The sequence below is a fragment of the Phalacrocorax aristotelis genome, chromosome 5 (genome assembly GCF_949628215.1).
Source record: "Phalacrocorax aristotelis chromosome 5, bGulAri2.1, whole genome shotgun sequence".
NCBI lineage: Eukaryota > Metazoa > Chordata > Aves > Suliformes > Phalacrocoracidae > Phalacrocorax > Phalacrocorax aristotelis.
The window spans coordinates 35,139,095-35,164,387 of NC_134280.1; the positions used below are offsets into that span (position 1 = coordinate 35,139,095).

Consider the following 25,293-nt stretch of genomic DNA (forward strand, 5'->3'; position numbering starts at 1 on the left):
TCAGTCCAGTCCACTTATAGGATTCATTCAATCATTCAATTTATGGGTTTCTAAAATACAGTACTTTTTTTTTTTAAGCCACTTAATTTACTTTATAACCCAATCCAATTTTTCACAGTCAAACGAACAGGTACTGCTGTCTTCTCAGTCCACTCGGTTGCTCTAAAAGCCAGGAACTTTCAGAATCTAAATTTGCATACACTGGGTAACAGGGTCCTGTATTATTCTTGTCCCCGAGTACAATCAAAAACATCATGATACATCATCCTGAGAACCGTCCCACCCCTGTTCTTCCTTCGACTTGGTCAGCACCACTTGGTTCATGAAGCTCTGTCACTGCCATCACAAGCAACTACACGATATATCCTTTTCCATGATCTGGTCAAGGGGTCTGGGCTTCCCCCCCCCTTCCTTTTCTTTCTTTGTTTTTGGTCTTTTTTTGTATTCCCACTAGAACACTCCAGAAACTTGGTTCTTTGTATTTTCTAGTTGTAGCTAAGCTTCCCTGTGCAACACGCTATACCCTTGCATAAGGAGTGCTAGCACTCAGAAAAGGTAGCCCTCCCAGCCCAGCCCAGAGCCAACAGCCAGACCGAGGGCATAAGACCTCTGCATTAGTGTTGATCTCTTTGGAGTTTACACCCAGCCCCCGCTACTTCTCACCCTAACTGTTCTGAAGTTTGCAGCATCATCCACTCCATTCACTTTGGCAGAATCGAGGCCCAGGTAGTTGTATCTGCTGAAGTCCCGCTCCAGTTTGAGTTTGCCTAATAAATCAAATAAAAATATCACTACTAACAGCATTCTTGTTAGTAGTTCTTTTATCCCAGAACCAGTATTGTCAAGAACTGTTTTTATTATTAGTAGGATTACGTTTTCTTTAAGAATCTTTTAATTACAAGCCTTCTGAATAAGAACAGGCTTTCTTCTCTGTTCATAATACATTGCAAACCCAGTTCTGACTCAGATGTCTGGATAATACCAAACCATATATTTACTTCAGGTATTACTATTGCCACTACCACTAATAATTTGAAAAATGAATCAATATCACATTTCCCACAAAAGAAGATGTGCATGGAACAGCACATTAAATATAAAGATGTGAATATCTGAAAATGGCACAAGGGCAACACTTACAGAGGAAGTCTTCCGATGCACCGGACAGTATCTGATAGAAAATGTGGAAGTTTCTTTCACCTCTTGGCTGCTTAACAACACGAGACTTCTCTAGCAGATCTAAACAAACAAACAAAATCTCACAGTTCAGGGAAAGATTGTTGGAGCAAAACCCTTTAATATGAATATAATCCCCGATCATTTTCTACTTCATTGCTTTATATCATCAGCAGCAAATTAGAAGATGATAAATGGTAGGCACAAACCTTAACAAAATGTATCACATTTGCTGAAATAACTTATTTGAGAAATATGTGCTAGCTGTAAGCCCAGTACACTTCTAAATGCTGCAGTCTATGAGCTGCAAAGAAAACTCAGGTCAGGGAGACAATGTGCTCAAAAGCCATCATCCAATTTACAGTACCACCACAAAATTAAGATTGGTAAGAATGATTGAACGGGTGAAGGTTTGAAAAGAACTGAAATGTTAACAGGCTAAGCACATGAAAGATGGGTAAATGAAAGGGGGACGCCAAATAAAGAAAGTATTTAAACTGAATAATCATGTAGTACTTTATGATGCTGAGGTGCATCAGACTATGACATAATTCCCAATGGGTCTGACAGAAGTGCCATCATAAGACACAAAGTGAAATGGAAGAGCAGCACTTTGAAAAGCATCACTGCATTGATTGAGTAGTTTGACAAGAATATTGCTTCATCCACTGCCATTAGTGATGGGCACATTCCTAAGCCTTATCGCTAAGGGTAGGAATCCAGGCAGGCAGCAGAAGCGGCCTGACTCGTAACACATTGCAAACACTTCAGACTCTACATCATATTTACCATGAAGGTGACAATACAAAGGTTGTTCACCCTGTTCCGCACTGAAAGGCTGTGGTCCCCAGCGCACTGGGAGAGGGATGCGATAAGAGAACCTCTAGATAGGTTTATAATACACTCACTGTTTTTGTACCAAAAGAATTTTCTTCCTTCTTTTCGCAGTGGCACACGAGGGCTCCACACCATGTTTTCCAGAACCCACAGTTCCCAGTGTACAGTTTCCCTTAAGCTATTTACGTTCAGTGACATGAAGATAGAAACATTCAGTGCCTCATTCCAAGTGCACAGCATAGGAGTTCCCCCATGCTCCTACCACTGCGTACCCACCACAGCTCTCTCTGTCAGGGGTTAAATTCTGTCTAAGCTGTGCCCACGCAAGAATAAAGCCCCAAAAGGGAAATTACCACAGCTTGGATGTCACTCTTCAGAAGAGCTGCCACAAAGTTGAGATGAGGTTTCACAAAGGCAAAACACAGGGAACACCAATTCATTTAAGGACACATGGGGTTGCTAAACACTTCCCCTGCCTGGCTACTATAATATCTGATAGGTATTCTACTATACCTTTCCTCAGATTTCCATTTCTGCTGAAATTGAGCCTGTTCAAGTCTTAGCAACCCAGAAAGTTAGAGGTGGCACTCAGTGCAGCCACCTTTGTGCTGCAAACCCCGCCCCAGCCCTGCCACAGAGGAGCAGATGCCTCTGCACCGGGCTGCAGCCCCCAGGCTCTGCCGGCTTTCTGGCACACCAGGGCTTGGCCCGAAAGGAAGCATCTGCCCTGGAGTTTGCTCCACGAACAGAGGAGCAAGGAGGAATGTTTTCATATCTTCACTAGCTACAGGCAGTATGTTGTGACTGTGTTGCCCACTGTAATTACCCAAGCTTACACCCTTTCTCGTGGAATAGGAATCAAAGACTAAACTTCAACCCACAAAATTATACAAGCCTTAGGAGGCCCTCCTCCAAATACACTACAGCAAGACAGATTCAAAAACTAACTTCTGCTCCAATAATTAGCCAGTCACAGTGTGCTGGTTTTGGCTGAGAAGGGGTTAATTCTCCTCACTGTGGGGGTCGGCTACCTTTCCAGCTTCCCGCGCTCTGCCGCGTGCTGTGGCAGGGGGGGCTGGGAGGGGCAGGGCCATGGTGGGGGCGGCTGACCCCGACTGGCCAATGGCAGGTTCATTCCATACCATGTGACGCCATGGCCAATATATTGAGGGGGGGGGCAGTAGCAGCGCGGGGGCGGCGCGGCGTCGGGTCGGCGGGCGGCGAGCGGCTGCGGCGCGTGCGGTTTGTTCCGGCGGTTCGTTCCCCCTCTCCCCTCCCTTCCCCCCTCCCCCGGGGCTTTGCGCCTCTCGTTGTTCTCCTTTACATTGCATTTCTACTGTTGTTTCTTTTAATTATTAAACTGTTCTTATCCCAACCCACGAGCGTTACCCTTCTGATTCTCTCCCCCATCTACCGGTGGGGGAGTGAGCGAGCGGCTGTGTGGGGCTGAGCTGCCGCTAAACCACGACAGTCTTTTTGGCGCCCAACGTGGGGCTCAAGGGTTGGAGATAACAACAGCTGCTGGTCACAGCACCATGTTGTCCTTTTTACAGTTGGTGTTAAAAATCGGTGTTGGTTGTTTGAGTCTGCTGTGTTCTGCTGTGATTAGTAATGTTTTGCCTACAAGATTTGTTATACACTCATTTTCAGCTTTATCTGGTATTTGGGGTTTTTGCTGAAACCGTTACTGTACTTCGGATACCACCTTGTTGAGGCAATTAGCAATTATACCTCCTCCTCTGAGAGATTTTATATGGAGGAAATACAGAATAATACCTTTGCAACTTTGTTCTATGATGTCTGTGCCTTTGTTACAACAACGTTTTTGTATCTTGAACATCCTTGGGTGGTTAAGGTGCACTTATTGTTAGTTTTTGGGCATGTTGTTTTGGTTTTGAGTAAGCAATTTAAGAATATCACCCAGAAATCTGCCCCGAGGCTTGATAGTTACGAGTGGCAGGGCATGTGGGATAGCATGGGCAAATACCTAGGGCAGTGGGCACCCCCAGTGTTTTGGAGTTTCACCCCCGAACAAGTGCAGAATCCTAAAAAACTAGTAGAATATTTGGAGAAAGTATGTTGTTACGCTGGGAACTCCAGAGAGACACAGATAACTGCAACATGCTGGGGTCTGGCCCATGCATACCGAGCCCTGCTCAACAGTATTCAGTGCCCCCAGGGGGAGGAGAATGTCTCTGGATTGAAATGCAAAGTGACTGGCACTGTAGACAATCCAGCCCTGACAACAGGCACTGCAGCCACTCAAACCCCCGCAACAAGTACCGGAGCTAGCTCAGAAAATAAACCCATACCAGTATCAGTTGCCCCCATACATAAGACGAAATATTGGAAGCGGACATCAACTCGTTTAGAACGGGATGATGAAGAACCAGGGCCATCGCGGGGAGAGGAGGGAGAAGTAATAAATGAAATAGAGACCACCCGATCCCTGTCCTTAAGCGAGTTGCGAGATATGCGAAAAGATTATAGCTGTCGTTCAGGTGAGCACATTGTCACCTGGCTGCTCCGATGCTGGGATAATGGGGCCAGTAGCCTGGAACTAGAGGGAAAAGAAGCCAAACAATTGGGATCCCTTTCTGGGGAGGGGGGCGTTGACAAAGCAATTGGAAAAAAACCACAAGCCCTCAGCCTCTGGAGGCGACTCCTGTCTGGAGTGAAGGCAAGGTATCCCTTTAAAGAAGATGTTACATATCGCCCAGGAAAATGGACAACTATGGAGAAAGGCATCCAGTATCTCAGGGAATTAGCTGTGTTTGAGGTGATTTATGGTGACCTGGACGATCAACGGTCATCCAAAGATCCAGATGAAGCCGAGTGCACACGACCCATGTGGTGGAAGTTTGTACGGAGCGCACCATCTTCGCATGCAAACTCATTGGCAGTGATGTCCTGGAAAGATGACGAGACACCAACGGTGGCAGAGGTGATAGATAGACTCCGGGATTACAACACAAATATCTCTTCCTCGCTTGTCTCTGCTATGGAGAAACTATCCCAAGAGGTCCAGCAACTCAAAGAAGATCTCTCCTGCTCCCCACCTCGACAGAGCAGTGTCTCAGCTGTTAGGAATAAGTGTCCTTTGTCTCCAAGAAGGGGATACACACCACGGGCCACCCTATGGTTCTACCTGAGTGACCACGGAGAGGACATGATGAGGTGGGATGGCAAGCCTACTTCAACCCTACAGGCACGAGTACATGAACTGCAAGGAAGAACAGTCACTCAGGGAGGTCCTTCCAGGAAAGCTGCTGCTCCAGTTTCCAGCGAGCAAGTCCCCAGACAGAGGAGTAGAAGCGCAGATTTTATTTCTAAGTGTAATAGAGGGACTCCTGATTCACATTTACAGGAAGTGAGTTGTGACTGCCATGATCAGGACTAGAGGGGCCCTGCCTCCAGCCGGGTGGAGGAAAGGGATAACCGGGCTTACTGGACTGTGTGGATCCGATGGCCTGGCATGTCCGACCCACAGGAGTATAAAGCTTTAGTGGACACCGGCGCACAGTGCACCTTAATGCCATCAAACTATATAGGGGCAGAACCCATCAGCATTGCTGGAGTGACAGGGGGATCTCAAGAGCTAACTGTATTGGAGGCCGAAGTGAGCCTAACTGGGAATGAGTGGCAGAAGCACCCCATTGTGACTGGCCCAGAGGCTCCGTGCATCCTTGGCATAGACTACCTCAGGAGAGGGGATTTCAAGGACCCAAAAGGTTACAAGTGGGCTTTTGGTGTAGCTGCCTTGGAGACGGAGGAAACTGAACAGCTGTCTACCTTGCCCAGTCTCTCAAAGGACCCTTCTGTGGTGGGGTTGCTGAAGGTCAAAGAACAACAGGTTCCAGTCGCCACCACAACAGTGCACCGGCGGCAATATCGCACCAACAGAGACTCTCTGATCCCCACCCATAAACTCATTCACCAACTGAGGAGCCAAGGAGTCATCAGTAAGACCCACTCACCCTTTAACAGTCCCATATGGCCAGTCCGGAAGTCTAATGGAGAGTGGAGACTAACAGTAGACTATCGTGGCCTGAATGAAGTCACTCCACCGTTGAGTGCTGCTGTGCCAGACATGCTAGAACTTCAATACGAACTGGAGTCAAAGGCGGCCAAGTGGTATGCCACAATTGATATTGCTAATGCATTCTTCTCAATCCCTCTGGCAGCAGAGTGCAGGCCACAGTTTGCTTTCACATGGAGGGGCGTCCAGTACACCTGGAATCGACTGCCCCAGGGGTGGAAACACAGTCCTACCATTTGCCATGGACTGATTCAGACTGTACTGGAACAGGGAGAAGCTCCAGAACACCTTCAATACATTGATGACATCATTGTGTGGGGCAACACAGCGGAATAAGTTTTTGAGAAAGGTGAGAAAATAGTCCAAATCCTTCTGAAGGCTGGTTTTGCCATAAAACAAAGTAAGGTGAAGGGACCTGCACGAGAAATCCAGTTCTTAGGAATCAAATGGCAAGATGGTCGTCGTCAGATTCCAATGGATGTGATCAACAAAATAGCAGCCATGTCTCCACCAACTAGCAAAAAGGAAACACAAGCTTTCTTGGGCGTCATGGGTTTTTGGAGAATGCATATTCCAAATTACAGTCTGATCGTGAGCCCTCTCTATCAAGTGACCCGGAAAAAGAATGATTTCAAATGGGGCCCTGAGCAACGACAAGCCTTTGAACAGATTAAATGAGAAATAGTCCATGCAGTAGCTCTTGGGCCAGTCCGGGCAGGACAAGATGTAAAAAATGTGCTCTACACCGCAGCCGGGGAGAATGGCCCTACCTGGAGCCTCTGGCAGAAAGCACTAGGGGAGACCCGGGGTCGACCCCTAGGGTTTTGGAGTCGGGGATACAGAGGGTCCGAAGCCCGCTATACTCCAACTGAAAAAGAGATATTGGCAGCATATGAAGGGGTTCGAGCTGCTTCAGAAGTGGTTGGTACTGAAGCACAGTTGCTCCTGGCACCCCAACTGCCAGTGCTGGGCTGGATGTTCAAAGGAAACATCCCCTTTACACACCATGCAACTGATGCTACGTGGAGTAAATGGGTTGCACTGATCACCCAGCGGGCTTGAGTAGGAAACCCCAGTCGCCCAGAAATCTTGGAAGTGATCATGGACAGGCCAGAAGGCAAAGATTTTGGATTATCACCAGAGGAGGAGGTGACACGTGCTGAAGAAGCCCCACTGTATAACAAACTGCCAGAAGATGAGAAGCAATATGCCCTGTTCACTGATGGGTCCTGTCACCTTGTGGGAAAGCACCGGAGATGGAAGGCTGCTGTATGGAGTCCTACACGACAAGTCACAGAAACTGCTGAAGGTGAATCGAGCCAGTTTGCAGAGGTAAAGGCCATCCAGCTGGCCTTAGACATTGCTGAACGGGAAAAGTGGCCAGTGCTCTATCTCTATACTGACTCCTGGATGGTGGCAAATGCCTTATGGGGCTGGCTGCAGCAATGGAAGCAAAGCAACTGGCAGCGCAGAGGCAAACCCATCTGGGCTGCCACATTGTGGCAAGATATTGCTGCCCGGGTAGAGAACCTGGTTGTAAAGGTACGGCATGTGGATGCTCACGTCCCCAAGAGTCGGGCCACTGAAGAACATCGAAACAACCAGCAGGTAGATCAGGCTGCCAAGATTGAAGTGGCTGAGGTGGATCTGGACTGGCAGCATAAGGGTGAACTATTTCTAGCTCGGTGGGCCCATGACACCTCAGGTCATCAAGGGAGAGATGCAACATACAGGTGGGCTCGTGATCGAGGGGTGGACTTGACCATGGATATTATTGCACAGGTCATCCACGAATGTGACACATGCGCCGCAATCAACCAAGCGAAGCGGGTAAAGCCTCTGTGGTATGGGGGACGATGGCTGAAAGTATGGGGAGGCCTGGCAAATTGACTATATCACACTCCCACAGACCCGCCGAGGCAAGTGCCATGTGCTTACAATGGTAGAAACAACGACTGGCTGGCTGGAAACATATCCTGTCCCCCACGCCACTGCCCGGAACACTATCCTGGGTCTTGAGAAACAAGTCCTGTGGCGACATGGCACCCCAGAGAGAATTGAGTCAGACAACGGGACTCATTTCCGAAATAGCCTCATAGACACCTGGGCCAAAGAGCACGGCATTGAGTGGGTGTATCACATCCCCTATCACGCACCAGCCTCTGGGAAAAATGAACGGTACAATGGACTGTTAAAAACTACACTGAGAGCAATGGGGGGTGGAACATTCAAGCACTGGGATACACATTTAGCAAAAGCCACGTGGTTAGTCAACACGAGGGGATCTGCCAGCCGAGCTGGCCCTGCCCAGTCAGAAATCCTACATACTGTGGAAGGGGATAGAGTCCCTGTAGTGCACACAAAAAGTATGCTGGGCAAGACAGTCTGGGTTCTTCCTGCCTCTGGCAAAGGCAAACCCATTCGTGGGATTGCTTTTGCTCGAGGACCTGGGTGCACTTGGTGGGTGATGCGGGAGGATGGAGAAATCCGATGTGTGCCTCAAGGGGATTTGATTTTGGGTGAAAACAGTCAATGAACTGAATGGCACAATGTGAACTGCTATATAATACTGTGTGTCACCTCTGTGTTGTATCAATGATATCAGAGTACGAGCCTCCCAACCCATGGAAGATCAACTATGAAACAAGCCGTGCAGCAGTGATGGAACGATGACTGACTCAGTATGCAGCAGCCCAACACCACACACCATCTCTCCCACCTGGAAAGACTGATACAACAGATGGAGCCCAGAGTCATGGACTGGGTGAACTCAATGGACATTTTACAGGGAAGGTCCATGAACTAAGGGAATGATGTCTGTGTATTATGTTAAAGGATGGGAAGGGGAGGGGTGGTGGTTGGTACGGTTGTATTGCATCATATGGGACCTGGGCATGGTGTAAATGGTATGGAATAAGGGGTGGAGAATGTGCTGGTTTTGGCTGAGAAGGGGTTAATTCTCCTCACTGTGGGGGTCGGCTACCTTTCCAGCTTCCCGCGCTCTGCCGCGTGGCCTGGGAGGGGCAGGGCCATGGTAGGGGCGGCTGACCCCGACTGGCCAATGGCAGGTTCATTCCATACCATGTGACACCATGGCCAATATATTGAGGGGGGGGGCAGTGGCAGCGCGGAGGCAGTGCAGCGTCGGTTCGGCGGGCGGCGAGCGGCTGCGGCGCGTGCGGTTTGTTCTGGCGGTTCGTTCCCCCTCTCCCCTCCCTTCCCCCCTCCCCCGGGGCTTTGCGCCTCTCGTTGTTCTCCTTTACATTGCATTTCTGCTGTTGTTTCTTTTAATTTTAATTATTAAACTGTTCTTATCCCAACCCACGAGCGTTACCCTTCTGATTCTCTCCCCCATCTACCGGTGGGGGAGCGAGCGAGCGACTGTGTGGGGCTGAGCTGCCACTAAACCACGACACACAGCAATGACAAAATTCAGACAGTATTAATCTTCTGGTTGGCTTGTAGTAGGAAAGTTTCAATTATTTAACAGACCAGCTGAACTATGTTATTCCATGAACTTGCAATTACTTAAGAGAAGAAGTGCAATCACCTTAGTGGGTGACAGTGAACGTAGCTCCCAATGACCAGAGCATCTGACTGTATGAAGACAAATACCTCTTCACCATCTAATGCATCATGTCACCATGTCAGAACTTTAGCCTTGTTTGAATAGACATTTGTGGTTTTATACCTCAATAACCCTACAGTTTCTTCCCTTCACAGGTGGCCCTGCTTCAGCACCTGGAGGTTTTGCACATCCTGATGTTTAAGTACACCCAAGATACACCCAAACAAGTGGCTGTCCCATATTGTCAGCAGTTCATCTTTACATTAGGATGGGGCAGATTACATATTTCCACTTTTGCTTTTTCCGTTTTATTGGCGTCTTAAAAGAAAAAAAGAAGAAAGAAAAAAAAAATCACAGATGACTAACATCCGATGGTTGATGCTATGTGGAAAGGCATAGATCAGAAGGTGTAGTTCCCGCCAGCAGCCTAGTATGCAACCTCAATACCTCTGACTTCACCTAAAGTTGGGGCTCCCCTCCTTGAGCTGCGGTTCATCCTAACTATGCAGTTAGTTAGCCTAAATATTGGGTACCTGATCCTCTCTAGTTTTTAATTCATAACTGAAAGGGAGAGGCTGGTCCACCATCCAAGTGTTAATACTTGGTCTGAGAAAGGCAAGGTGAGCACCAGGCAGTTCAGAGTCACGCTGGCTGTGAGGGTTCTCCGGTGAAGTATTGGAACGGATCGCAGCCAAATTTAATCTCAAAGAAATAAACAACTTCAGCTCCCGTGGTGGCTACACACACTTCAGGAAATGGCTGTATTTTCAAAGGATGTTGAAGCAATGCATTTTGTGAAGTGGTTTGGCTTATTTGGGTTTAAAAATATTCTATATATAAATTTACTCAAATGTGGTCGTAAAAGCTCGGCTACATACCCTGGCAAAATATTATATGTAAGCTTTCTTCTAATTACATGCATGCCTTCAGCAGGTTTAACAAACAGTTTCTTGAGCATATGTTAAATGAGCAATGTTAGAAGGATAACTGTCTTGGGTTTTTCACTGTAGTTCATCTTATTTATATGCTTTTAGAAGCAAGGGGGTTAACTAATTAACTGTCAGCTTTCCAAAGCCCCAGTATTCTATATTCTGAAAGCCTTTGTAATTGAAGAAAAAGGCTCCAGAAAGCCGTTACTGACAGAAAAAAATCAGGTATTTGCTTTAACAAAGCAGCTGTTACGAATTCTTTTTAAATCTGCATTCATTCTCTGCTTTTTTCTTTTATGCCTACACACAGACCGAAATGAGACCAGCAGAAAAGATCCTGACCATCTGCCCTACTCTTAAGAAAACTTCTTCCGTTTGTTTGCCCTAATTAGCATTTTAATAAGTCAACCAAATATATTTTCCTTAAAGCAACAACTGCACAAGTATCTTCTGTGGTAACTCTCACATGCTTACAAATTCTGTGGATTGAACAGTCAGAAGACATAAAGATGCACATCAGATTTCTGCACGCAGCCACCTTGTAATTCTGTTTACAGTGGCTTGTGTGGACAGATAGTGCTTATCTATATGAAAACACACACAAGCAAAACCCCCAAAACTCTATACATATTATATATTACATTTTGTAATGTAGTCTATATAAATTATATATAGGTACTATACAGAATTATCTCGAGAGAACATACAGAACTACATATGGTGTATTTATTTATGGATTAGGTGTTCTTCCTGCACTATCTAACACTGCTTCTGCTTGAACTGAAACGTTTAACACTCTGTGTGTGTGTGTCAAAGCAACTGTAAAAATTAAATTGCTTTCAAAAGATCCAACCTGGAAGCACTTCTTACATCATATTGTCTGAATATCCATGACTCAATCCAGCTACATCCCTCAGGTTCTGAAGATTATTTGTTATTCCTAGATAACACTGGTTTAAATGCAAGAGATCTGTGTAAGTGACCTGCTAAACCATTTGAATGAACTCAACATGAAAGAAACAGAGCACCGATGCTGAAGACCTCCGGAAACTCTAATGTACAAATTTACATGATTTCTTTTCAGTTACTTGACCCAAGAACTTGACTGATGCAAAAAAATTTAGGATATTTGTATTTTTCTAAATATACTAGACATTTAATCAACATTCAAGAAAGGAATATGTAAAGACTACAAACCAACAACAAACCTTGGTACATTCTGAATAATCCAGAAAAGGTTTGGTTTAATTATATTCTCTTCAGCCAGCCATGAGCAAGGGCCTTTTTAGCTGTTCAGCCAAAGTTACAGAACATTTTCTGGTCAGAGTAGCTTATCTCTACACCCACATTATGGTAAATTATGTTTTCTGTTTCCCTACCTTGATTCTTCAGCTGTCATTAAAAAAAAAAAATCACTGATTAAAAAGAAAATATAGTAGTGGTTTCTCAGGAACTTTTTCACATTCTTCCCACCAAGTTTATAATAATGTTCTCTTAAATGAAACAATCCCTAATTGTATCAAACAAAACCTACTATCTGGGCAGCATGTGCAGTGAAAAACCAACAATTGCACAATTTTAGGAGTCTTTAATCCTGATTACTCAAGTGATAAGTGATGTTTAAAAACGAGCTAATCAAAATGTTTAGCATTTTTTGTTGGTGCTTGTTTTTTTTTAAACATTTCCTAATTTAGGCAAGACAATTACCGAAAAGGTGGCAGCTATGTTAGCTGAAACACCAAGGGAGATGTTGGAACACGACGGGATTAAAAAAATCAACAAGAATGAGTATCTTTTTCCAAAATGTCTAGCTGTAAAATTTGTGTCATACTTCCCTGAGCAAAGAGATTACTAACAGCAATCACATTAACAGCCCAGTTGTTGGTTTGTCATTAAGTTGGTAATTACCTTTGGCTTTTAAAACAAGTTGTAAAGAAGAATAAGTTGTGAAGTTGTCACTATCACTTTGCTAACTTTTTTAAAGTTGCTTTAGGTAATCATCATGGGTTTCTTTCATATTGATGTTGGAAAAATGGTGAAACAGGGCCCTTTCTTAATCACTTGTTATTTGGACTTTAAGTACACTGTGCTGATTAAAAATGGCTTTTCAAAAGCAGGCATTTCAAAAGCAGGATACTGTACTTCACCTTGCATCACTGTTATCTCCTAGTTAATCATTAAATCACAGAAGGGCTTTGACTGATTAGGAAAGATCACCTGAAGCTAAAAAGCTAGGTATCTTTCAGCAGGAAATCCCAGATGAAATGTGAAAATTTAAGACTGACAAATATTGTGGGATAGATATCACAAGATCCCTATTTTTTACAAGGTCTAAACAACGGCAAGTATAAAACATTTCAGACTGTGCCATGCAAAACTATTTCAGCCATAAAACTAAGTGTACACAAAACTGGTCACAAAACTAATGAACCAAGTGCGCACACAAACATCGCCTTGAGTACAAAACAGATGAAGCATCTGTGAGAGTCATATTTTAGACTGTACAAGCTATTGCAATTACCACCTATTACTTTGAAAACAAACATACCCATTTTTACATAAAATATATTTTGTTCTCTAATTACAGGTGGAAAAGAAACTACTATTCTTTCTCCTGCTCCCATCCCCGTTAACATGTTTGTTATAATAAGTGGAAAACTAATAGTATTGATGGTAATTTATTATTTCTGTAATTTATTTCCACAGTATTACACTCAGGTCAAAGCAAGTTACCTACCCAACACTCCAACTGCCTTTCTCCACAAGTGCTCTGGAAAAAACACCTCTGAACACATAAGCGCTGAGAAGCGCGTTCACTGCAACAGCAGCAACCATAAATATCCCATGGGAGGACAGAAAGAGCAGATACACCTCATACTCAATTTACCTGTTTTTTAACACATTTTAGAGTACCAGCATACCTTTAAGCAGGGACTGGTGTTTGTTACAAAAGTGATGGGATATCTAAGTCGCAGGTGACAATATAGCGAGGGTTTAGTGTTCAGGACAGCTCACAAGACTAAATTGGGCTTCCAAACTGCACAAACGTGAAACAGGTCAGCTTGTGACTGGAAGGGCTGGCTGTTAGCTAGCACTGGGGCTGTGCGCCTCACTTCACACAGATTCCAGCATCTCCCACCCATTAGGAAAACAAGCTGAGACCTTCACAGAAAACTAACAAACAGGGAGGATTCAAATGACTCAAGCTTACCACACACCTCAGCTTACTCAGCCTTCTTCACCCTCCTGCACACCCCCATGCCTCAGTTGCTGCCAACATAGGAACAAACGAGTACAACACATGCTACCTGAAATCATTTTTCTTTTGTAGTCTAAGGGGAAAAAATTCCTGACTGAAGTAATATACTTAGAGATTGCATAAATCACGTTCATCTCAAAGTTTCCACACTCAGTTTCTTTTTGATTGTACACCATGACATAGCAATATGTCAAATGCCTCACAAATCAGTGCACTCAGAAGCTCTGAGCAGCCAGGCAATGTTTATGTAATGTGTCTATATGTATTTTACACTGTTCAAACATAAAATTATCTTCAGTTTGGGAACATACCAGTTCTGACATAATAGATGTTACAAAGCTCTTCCATTATGATCCATTCCATTTCATTATTCCCATTCTAATTTTACTCAAAAGATTTACCCTTCCATTTACAGCACATTAAACATTTCAGATCTATCAGCTCCTGCTAAAGCCCACGGACGTTTCCATTCACTGCAAACTGGACAAGACAGATATGCAGTATGCATTGCCATGATAATTTTACCCTCAAGCTCCATCCCATGAAAGGTTCACTTGTAGGTGAACCCCTGTCATTAAGAAGTAAGAGCTCATCAAAGGGCACCAGGAGAATGGCCCAAGGGAAGGTCACAAAAGCTACATGAAGGGTCACAGGCAGATTGACTAGCCTTTCACAGAGCTTCACAGCACTTCAGAGTAGGATAGACCAGACCTTTTCAAACAAGACCTTTTAGCCTAATGGGTCTCTGCGTATCTTTACCAGTCTGATAAAACTAGTAGCTTATCTTCATTACCCTTCTTACCACCAAAATAAACTAGATGTTCACTGTGTCTGCTTCTAGCCACTCGCAGTATGAAATACAGCTTGGTGACATAGGCTGTGATCCAAAATGCCCACTATTTTCACGGATGTTTGGCAATCAAGCTCATCAGATGCAACTATTGAAGTTTCATCAAAATATTACATCATCTTCACATCATACTAACAGCAAACTAACAGATGGTCAGAAAGCAAAGAATATTTATGTCATGGTTTTAGCTGGGATAGAGTTAATTTTCTTCACTGCAGCTGGCATCGTGCTGTGCTTTGGACTTAGTATGAAAATAATGTTGATAGCACACCGATGTTTTAGTTGTTGCTGGGTAGTGCTTGTACTAGTCAAGGACTCGTCTAGCTTCCCATGCTCTGCCAGGTGCAGAAGAAGCCGGGAGGGGAGGGGGCACAGGCAGGACAGCTGATCCAAACTGGCCAAACGGATGTCCCATATCATATGATGTCATGCCCAGTATCTTAACTGGGGGAATTGGCCAGGGGAAGCAGCGATCGCAGCTCGGGAACTGGCAGCATCGGTCAGCGGGTGGTGAGCGATTGCATCACTTGTGGTTTGGTGGTTTTTTTCTCTTTTTTCCGCACTTCATTTCTCTCTCTCATTATTTTCCCTTTTATTATGTTATCATTATTAGTATTATTATTACCATAGTCATTATTATTATCACTACCATTATTACTATTACAATTTTATTTTAATTATTAAACTGTTCTTATCTCAACCCAGGAGTTCTCTTGCTTTTGCTCTTCTGATTCTCTCTCCCATCCTCCTGGGGTGGGGAGAGTGACCAAGTGGCTGCATGGTGCTTAGTTGCTAACTGAGGCTAAACCATGACAATTTATGAACAAAGTAATCATACGTTCCTTTTTAAGGATAGGAAACTTCAGAACCACTAGACTTCCTACTTGATGAATTAAGATGACAAATCCTAAATTTGACTAAAACCAGAGTAAATTGTAAGTGGTGTAAAAGCACTTAAGCCCCCAAGATCTCCACAATGGTGATATCTCACAGCAGAAACATTTCTGTTGCAATGCAATGCTGCAGGTGTGCAGAAAAGATCTAAGGCAGGACAACAAACTTGCTGTAAAACCATACAGAATCCAAACTCTCTTTTAAACAAAGATGGATGGACTATGAAATTTCGCTAACATTAAATCAAAGATGAGTTTTATTAACATGCAGCTACAGGAACTCAGTATTTACCTGTGGCATACCCTGTCAAGTATGGGGTGTTCATAGTTCAACAAGCAACATCTTTTCTGCAATAGGGCTTACGCATAAGGTCTTTATTTTTAAGTTTAAATTCATCTTCTTGCTATTAGTTATTTATTAAATGTGAGAAGACGGTGACAATGCCTAAAATAGGCATCTTTTAGGAAGATCTAAAAATACATCTGCCCTTGACATACATATATCATCACATCATTATAATTATATGTAATGTTATAATTACAATGTGAAAATATTTATAAGGCAGATAAACTATAGAGTAACTATTTGGATCGCCTTTGGGTATGACACAATATTTTAATTAGATGACTCAGCACAGTACTTTCAAAGACAAACTGTTGAATGTCTACTCTACAAAGGAGGGTTCATTTTTTATGTGTCTATTTTGAATGCAAAATAAAAAGAAACAAACACAACAGCTAGCCTGCTAGAACCTTTTTGTTCACATTGAATTATTGATGAATACATTGAGTATGTTTGGCCTGTAATTTTGTTGACTGTCAAATGTCAAAGTTAATAGACAGCCATAAACACTTCAACAGTGACTGCTTTGAGTTTCAAGATGTACTCTTGTCACAGAAATCATGCTCTTCCAGGCACAATTCCAAAAGGTGACCTGGTCCAGAAAAAATGTTTGCCCTATGAAAAAAAAAACCCAAAATCTATATTTATGCGTGAAATTCTTCACAATGTTTTAAAATGTTTATATTATACAGAGAGAGTTCAGTTCAGCTTGGATGATTCTTAGTATTTCACAACCAGTAAAATGCCAATGAAGCCAAAAGTCAGTCTTCAGAAACAGCAATTTGGCTGACTGAGAAGTGAGGTCAGGGCTAGGTCAGTGACACCTAGTATAGTCACTCACTGCCCTCCTCCATCCCTTTTCAAAAATAAGAAAAACAAGCAAACGTAGCTTTATATAGCACAGAAGAACAATTTCTTTTAAAAGCTGCATTCAAACTCTCAAAAGGAAAGCAAGTCAAAGCATCCTGGACACCCCAGTCTCTTTCTTCCCAACAGAGAGCTGGTTAAAATTTCCGATTTGTTATAGATTTCATAGCAGCATCCTTATGTCAGGTAACAGCCTCCGAGGCCACCTTTCCCTCCTTAAACTCAACAGCTGTTCATCTTCTCTCATGATAAGCCTTTTCCAACACTGTGAGGTATGTTAAAGTCAGTTCAGAATGCTTTGATTCCAAATAAGCACACCCACCTCATGGTGTTCTCCAGCATACTTTGTACCACTCTTACAAAACCGTGTATTCTCAGACATCATTTACCATAAATACATGACCCATCAAGTCAAGTAACACAACCGATCCCAGGGATTCAAGTATAAAAAGGGCCTCAGATACCCCTACCCATCTGCTAGCAGCTTCAGAGACAATATACAAACCCACACACATTACTCACTATCTTTTAAACATACAGTAAAAGTACATTCACTATTTATGCTTACTTCTTCCAAGTCTGTTTTCACTTACTCTAAGGTACACTATTCGGCACCAAAACAACAATCGAATTAAAAAGCAGCATTTATCACATAATGGAGAGAGATTCAATTAGACAAACGCAGCGGATATTTTCAATAATTTAACCATTTTCCTTTTGTAACAAAACATTTTAAGCTGTTAATATGCTGATATCAAGAGTAATACTCACAGTTGCTTATAACTCCTCCAAGTGGGTCACCCTTGAAATCAAACTCAATATCCATGTATTTGCCCTGTGAAAGCAACATGTTTTAAGACTAAGTTCAGTTTAAGAAAAACTGCTCAAGACATTTTTTAAGAAGTTAGTTGGTCATTTTTACAGGCTGAAAGAGTAACCTGGCAACCTCCTGCACACTCTGTCAAATTCTGAAAAACATAAAACGATTCAAATTTTCTAAGACAATTGCATTATCACAGCCAGAGTTTTTTAAAGAGAATTAGCTTTAATCAGATTTGTAATGCAACCCAGTAATTTTCTCAGTTTCTAAGGTCATACGAAGAAAAACCACGTTACACAAACTTTCACCAGAACGCCAAGAGCACCAAACAACACTTGTGGCCCTGTAGGTATTACCATGCTTATTAATGGAAGAATGCAGGAAGAATTACCTTCCACACAGACTTATTTTCTCAGTGTAAAAATCTTCTCGGAGCATGAATTGAGGCAGCTAAAGGACAGCCGCTCAGTTTGGCTTGAAGGACTGGCTGGCAAAGATTACTGTTAGTAATTGTGGGGTGTCTGTCCCTAAGCGTGTGCCTGCCTTGTAAAAGTGATGGATTTTTCCCACTGAACTCTTTGCCTCGTAACTCAGGAGACCAGAGGCAACAATTGACAGACTGTCACTGCAAAGGCGATTTCATTTTTAGCTGCACTGGCACAGTGTGTTTCCTTGACTTCTGTTTGACTTTTCCACATTACACAAAATCGCTCTGGTCTTTGCATCATTTTAATTTATATGACAAGTGTTTAATGTAGTAACAGCTACATTTAACAGTGACAAAACGGACAGACCCATACTGTCTAGAAAAGGCAAAAGCGGTGCACATTGGCAAGGAAGTTTAGAAAGATAAAAACTCTTGGTAGTAATTCAACAAAATTCCACAAGCCACACAGAAATTTTCTCACCACCTTCCGGGCTTACTTAACAGAGGACAAAAACAACCTATTGAAAAGAGAAGCCTGGTGTTTATACTTCCTTATTGACTGCATTTAGGAAGAGTTTTCTTTTTTTTTTTCCTTTCTCTTTTTATTTTAATTACAGAACATAAAAACCAAGCACTTTACACTGACTCCCTCAAAGATATTTTCTAATTTACTGGGTATTTTGTCAAGATTGGCTTGACTCTACTTAAACTCTGTTCTGGTGGCAGCTGGGGCAGGCTAGGCAGGAAAGTACTTGTACTTTCTTGTTTGAAGTTAATTCTCAGCTGATTCAAATTTCTGAGATAAAGAATTAAATCAGATAATTAAATTTTAATTTCTCAAGGACTGGGCCAGCTGGATGTTTCCGAAAGTATTTTTAGCTTTGTGTTTATAAGCAAGGACTTGAAAGGCAAAATACTAGTTCGTTGGAATTTGTCCTGGAAAGGCTTCAGTTTGCAAATAGCACCTCTTCTCCTCTTCGCTGCCTCCTCCTCCTTTCTGTAGTACGTCATCTCTTTCAGCTGCAGTTTTTTTCCTATCCTTTCTAACCAAAAAAATTTTCTACAGTGCCTCAAATTTTGGCCCTGACCTTGCTTGTATGGACATTGTGGAGCCTGCAGGGCCTGCGATGAAGACCCTTTGCTCTGTTCACAACCACAGGCAATGACAGCAGCGGAAGGAGCATTCATAGCTGTGTGGAAACCCCTCAAGAATCAGAACGGAAGTGGAGAGAAGTCTCCCATGTGGAAAAAAAGCCACGACCACATGCCAAGGCTTTTATCCATGTGCTTCTACTCATGACTCATCATTTTTCCAGTGTACTGATTTGTCTTCTATTGTCTACTTCACACATTTCACTCTGTATTAGTCTTCTGCACACAAGTGAGCAAATTTGCACACAAAGTTACATTCAGTCTTCTGATTTTAGCAGGAGAAAGTATGAAGGATGCTCACATTTCTGAATCTCCCAACTCTAGTTTCAACCTTTTTTTTTTTTTCAATTGTCAATGACTATAGCTTAACATACAGTTTCATGCTAAAAACCCCCAAAAGTAATCAGTTGATTATAAAGAATACATGCAAAAAAATATTACAAATGTTTATATTAAAACTAAAGTTGTAAACACAGATTGAAACATCACAGAGAGAAAATGAGAACCTGAAGTAGAAACTGTAACAAAAAAAATTTATACACATAGATGGAAAATGGCACCATGCACAAAGATCAACTTGCTAAGCAGACCAGTTGGTAGACACATGGTCACTGACATTAAAGCCACCAGTGCCAGAAAATTAAAGAATCCAGCTGTGCTGTAATTATGTTTTCATCCAGTCACAGACTGTCAGAACCTAATTTTTTTTTTTAACCTGTACTTTGATTCTCCACAGAACACTATGCCCACACCAGAAAAAAAAGATTTCTGACAAGGAGGTTGAGCATCTTTTAAAAGCAGGGTTGACTGCTAATAATGCACTACTAACACATTGGGGAAGGATAATGTCCTTGAATGTACAAAATGAAATATTGATTGCTACTGAAGGTGTTTGACTTATCCAAACCTCAGACAACTACAGGAAAGCTCTCTCTCCAAATCATTCATTCCTTCCTTACAGGTGCCTTCATGGCTGACACCAGGTAAAACAGAGACAGCCAAGAATGTAACATGCTCTCCTAAAAGAAATTCAAATTCAGCCTTGAAGAAAATACTTACAAATCTAGAGGAGTTGTCATTCCTTACAGTTTTGGCATTTCCAAAAGCTGGAGAAAAAGAAAAACAAACACGATAACCAAATCTATCAGTAAAAAAAATATTTAAATGCTAAATTATCTCTGTTTATATATTTAAAGAATCATAGATTTCTGAAAAACAATAACCTGTTCATTGCATCGGTATCAGTCACTGGGGATAGATGGAGTGTGCAGAGAAGATTACAAATGAGGAAACACCTATGGAAGTCCAAAGCAGTTTCGTATCAACACTTCCTTTATTTTAAAATGTGAAAGAAAAATATACAAGGGGAAATGGTTCCAAGACAAAACTGCACCTGGATTGAACGTATATCCTTGGGGTCTGAATCATAAAATTAAAATTTTTATTACCCAAATAACTTTAAACATAGGAAACACTTCTTTCTCTTCAGTTCAGAGAAAGAAATTAATCTTATTTCCCAGAACTGAAGATGGTAAGAGATGGAGGAGGCCAGAATTGAAGAAATTACACTTAAAAATTATTTGCACAGGACAGCTTAAACAATGCTTTGAAACTGACTTATTTACACTATTCCAACACATTTATCCTAGCTTAAACTGAATATTAATCAGCTGAAATAAGTTTGATTTACAAAGAAAGTTTAAAATACTCTTTTGAGGTTGACCTAAACTAGCTTTTTGAATAGTTTGGATTTAACTTCTTTAGCTCAAGTTTTCAGACAACAAAAACTCTCCAAAAAAGGACTTCCCAGGGCCATGTTCAGATGGGCAGCCACCAGCTTAGAACATAGGCAGGCCAAGAACACACACTGGAGGACAACTCAAGCTCTTAACATTGCACAATGTCAAAGCACCCCGAGTCAAACAGGAGTGTCCCCTGCTTTATTAAAAATAGCATTCCTACTCCAACAGGAGGCTTTATTTATCCCTATATTTATTTATATAGCATATATGTTTTCAAAGATCAAGTCAAGTCAATGTTTTTTGGAAAGAAATAAATACATGTTTTTAAGCTTCAACAAACTTGCATGAGTAGACTTATTCTTGATCAAAGAACTGAAGCCAAACCGAAAAGTTTGTTGCTCTTGAAGGCCACGGATAAGTGAAAGAATTGTTTTTAAAATCGTTATGCCCTGCAATAAATCATCTTTTCAACAACCAAATCTCTGAGCTGCATTTTCTTAAACAGTGCTGAACAGTAGAGTCATTGATAACAGCACAGATACAAGCACAAATGTTCTATTATAAAGCACAAGACACATTCCTCAGTATTCCTTTAAGTTCATTGTTTCTAAAAGTTAATTTACAGTAGCAACTGTACTTAAAAAAAAAGAATTCCCATAAGATAAATTATGCATATGTAATATTTATGTCATTTTCTTGCACTGCAGCTCAACTGAAACAGAACTACGTAACCGAAGAAAAACAAATCTAACCACAAATGCTTAATTTCTGTCTAAAATGTATATAAGCAGCCAGGCTTGTTCAGCAGCCTCGTGAAATAATCCAGTGTCCTAACTTCCAAAAAATCTAAATGGGTAGCTACTACCGCACCAAGTAGAACAAATACCTTAAAATGATAAGGCACTCTTCTGTAAGCTTACTCTATTCCCCTTGCATTAAAACAAAGATTCACAAACCAAAAAGATATCCAACAAATTTGGCAGTCCCTGAGGAGAAACCCAGCTTTGGCAGGAAAAGCCTCCATACTTCCCACACTATTTCTGTCTACATCTGAAATCTGCCTTCCAGGACAGAGATAAAAGCAACACAGCTCTCTGCTGTGAATCCAACACAATGGAAGACTGCAATCCCCCCATTTGGATTTTAGTGGAACATATCTGATCATCAAAGAAAGGCTTATCCAGCATTTTTTTTGTTCTTAAATTTTAACATTTCATCCTTTCTTTACGATTTTTTGCTTACAATTTTTGGCCTGTGTACAGTCAATTACCACATTTTACCCATTTGGTTTACCACTGCTCTCAGCCCACTTCTGCATTCCCTTCCCTTTTTTTTTATGAACCCCCTCCCCCGCCACCGTTCTCATTGTTTAATATGTAGAGTGCTTGCTCCCTATAAACTCCAAATCCTCACATATATAGATAGAGATAGCTAGGCAGTAAATAAAATGTTGACACTCAACAGTCTTACAAACACTGCATATCATCTGCCATAATGCAAAATTATTCTACAGCGGTCATGAGAATTTGCCTTGGCACTGTAATAGCTTAGACAACTGTGGGAAAGGCCAAGCCAGGAATCAACACAATAGACCTGAATAAGTCAGTGCTAGCTAAGGCACTTCTGAAGGCAATTACTAGACAATGGGACAAAACTGCAAGCTTTGAGGATCATATATCTTATCTCCAGGAAAAATTAAGATCCTGTTTCTGGCAGCCAATGTCTAAATTAAAATGACTAATTAAAAAATATGAGAAGTCTTTCATGGGACAGCAGGAAAGGCAGTTGTCAGGAAAACAGGCCAACAGAGTCACCAGACCCAGGGAACAAGAAGTCTTGGGGAACAACAGGCATGCATATGCATTGGCTTAGTTTTTTCTAAGATCCATTTCTTCACTTTTTTTTTTCCTAAAATAAAAATAATGCTTTACAGTGCTTGCTTGTTTTCTAGAGACTATAGTAATATAATCTGGAAGGAAATGAGTCAGAGGGGCTGAACTGAAGTTAAGTCTTTTGATACAGCCAAGCATCATCGAGTTAGGGTTAAGAAAGTATATGCCCTCAGAGAGCAGCAGGAGAAGTCTGGGAAATTTGACTTAACTTCCTAAGCTCTTGCTTCATGAGGGAAACAGTTTTCTTCTCATAGAATCATTTAGGTTAGAGAAGACCTTTAAGATCGAGTCCAATTATAAACCTAACACTGCCAAGTCCACCAGTAAACCATGTCCCTAAACACCACATCCAAATGTATTTTAAATACCTCAAGGGATGGTGACTCAACCGCTTCCCTCGGCAGCCTGTTCCAATCTCTGACAACCCTTTCGGTGAAGAAATTTTTCCTAATATCCAACTAAACCTCCCCTGATGCAACTTGAGGCCATTTCCCCTCATCCTATCACTTGTTACTTGGGAGAAGGGACCGACCCCTGCCTCGCTACAACCTCCTTTCAGGTAGTTGTAGAGAGCGATAAGGTCTCCCCTCAGCCTCCTCTTCTCCAGGTTAAACAACGCCAGGTCCCTCAACCTCTCCTCATAAGACTTGTGCTCTAGACCCTTCCTCAGCTTCATTTGCCTTCCTTGGACATGCTCCAGCACCTCAACGTATTTCTTGCAGTGAGGGGCCCAAAACTGAACACAGTACTCGAGGTGTGGCCTCACCAGTGCCAAGTATAGGGGGACAATCACAACCCTTCTCCTGCTGGCCACAATATTCCTGATACAAGCCAGGATGCTGTTGGCCCTCTTGGCCATGTGGGCACACTGCTGGCTCATGTCCAGCCAGCTGTCAACCAACACCCCCAGGTCCTTTTCCGCCAGGCAGCTTTCTAGCTACTCTTCCCCAAGCCTGTAGCGTTGCATGGGGTTGTTATGACCCAAGTGCAGGACCCAGCACTTGGCCTTGTTGAACCCCATACAGTTGACCTTGGCCCATCGATCCAGCCTGTCCAGATCCCTCTATAGAACCTTCCTTCCCTCAAGTAGATCAACACTCCCACACAACTTGGTGTCATCTACAAACTTAATGAGGGTGCACTTGATCCCCTTGTCTGGATCATCAATAAAGGTATTAAACAGAACTGGCCCCTATACTGAGCCCTGGGGAACATCACTTGTGACCAGCTGCCAACTGGATTTAGCTCCATTCACCAGAACTCTCTGGGCCCAGCCATCCTGCCAATTTTTAACCCAGCAAAGAGTATACCCTTCCAAGCCATGAGCAGCCAGTTTCTCCATGAGAGTGCTATGAGAAACTGTGCTAAAGGCTTTGCTAAAGTCCAGGCAAACAACATCCACAGCCTTTCCCTCATCCACATAAGCGGGTAACCTTGTTGTAGAAGGAGATCAGGTTAGTCAAGCAGGACTGCCTTTCATAAACTCATGCTGACTAGGCCCAATCACCTGGGTTGTCCTGTACATGCCGCATGATGGCACTCAAGATGATCTGCTTTATAACCTTCCCCAGCATCGAAGTCAGGCTGAGAGGCCTGTGGTTCCCTGAACTGTCAAGAAAACCTTCTCTGTAACTGAATAAAATCTTGTAGCTGTCTTCACAGAAAGCATCTCCTATGGTTTTGGACACCAAATAACAATGAAATAACAACAGGTACAGTTTTCCAAACCAGCTCATCAGGAAAGCTGATACACACAGACATAATACACTCATACATGCTCAATTAGAATCTTACCTTCAAGAACTGGATTTGACTGCAAAAGTTGTTCTTTTACTTGATTAACTTCTGCCCCTTTTCCACACACAGCAGCTACATATGACATGACAAGTTTGCTCGCCTCTGTGGGAAGAAGGCAAAGTAAAACAGTCATAAGTATTGGCAAATAGGCCATAAAATGATTTGCAGACTCCATAACATTTTTACCATGCCAGACAGGAACTGTAAGCACAGTTCGCTTCGGTTTTCTTCTACATTGTTGTACCATCTGGAAATGAGGAAGGAGCATATCCTGCTGTGAGACCCGTGCCATTTATCACCAGCCCTACAGACTTAAATAACTAGAGCACTCTCAAGCTAAAGAAGCCACCAATGGATATGGCACATTACCCACTACTTTTTCATTTAGCCTCAGTATGAGGCATTCAGTAAGGTAAGAACATTATCCCTAGTTGACACACTGGAAATGTTTTAATCTAGCTTGAAAAAAATAGGTCCAAGCAGTTGCAAGATGCAAAATTCAATCAGTTTATATCAGCAGATATAAAATAACACCAGCGTAAACATACAACACTGTACACACGTAATTGCAATTGTGAAGTACACTACAAGTAAAGGAGTAACCACAATTCAACATCACACAACATAATGCAGTCTGTTTCAACATATAATGAATAGAGAAATTAAACAATTAAACTAATTTGAAGGTACAAACTTTTAACA

General features: G+C 42.4%; 1 protein-coding gene across 6 annotated transcripts in view; it reads right to left on the reverse strand.

Annotated features, from left to right (window-relative positions):
• MYO1B (myosin IB) overlaps positions 1 to 25,293 on the reverse strand; it is a 121,645-nt gene that overhangs the window by 42,344 nt on the left and 54,008 nt on the right. For all 6 annotated transcript variants that reach the window (XM_075093912.1, XM_075093916.1, XM_075093914.1 and 3 more), the window contains exons 5-9: positions 24,589 to 24,693; positions 20,220 to 20,266; positions 17,533 to 17,596; positions 1,141 to 1,239; positions 664 to 767 (exon numbers count right to left, since the gene is read on the reverse strand). In XM_075093912.1, the coding sequence (XP_074950013.1) occupies positions 664 to 767; positions 1,141 to 1,239; positions 17,533 to 17,596; positions 20,220 to 20,266; positions 24,589 to 24,693 (419 nt within the window). The remainder of the gene's footprint in view (positions 1 to 663; positions 768 to 1,140; positions 1,240 to 17,532; positions 17,597 to 20,219; positions 20,267 to 24,588; positions 24,694 to 25,293) is intronic.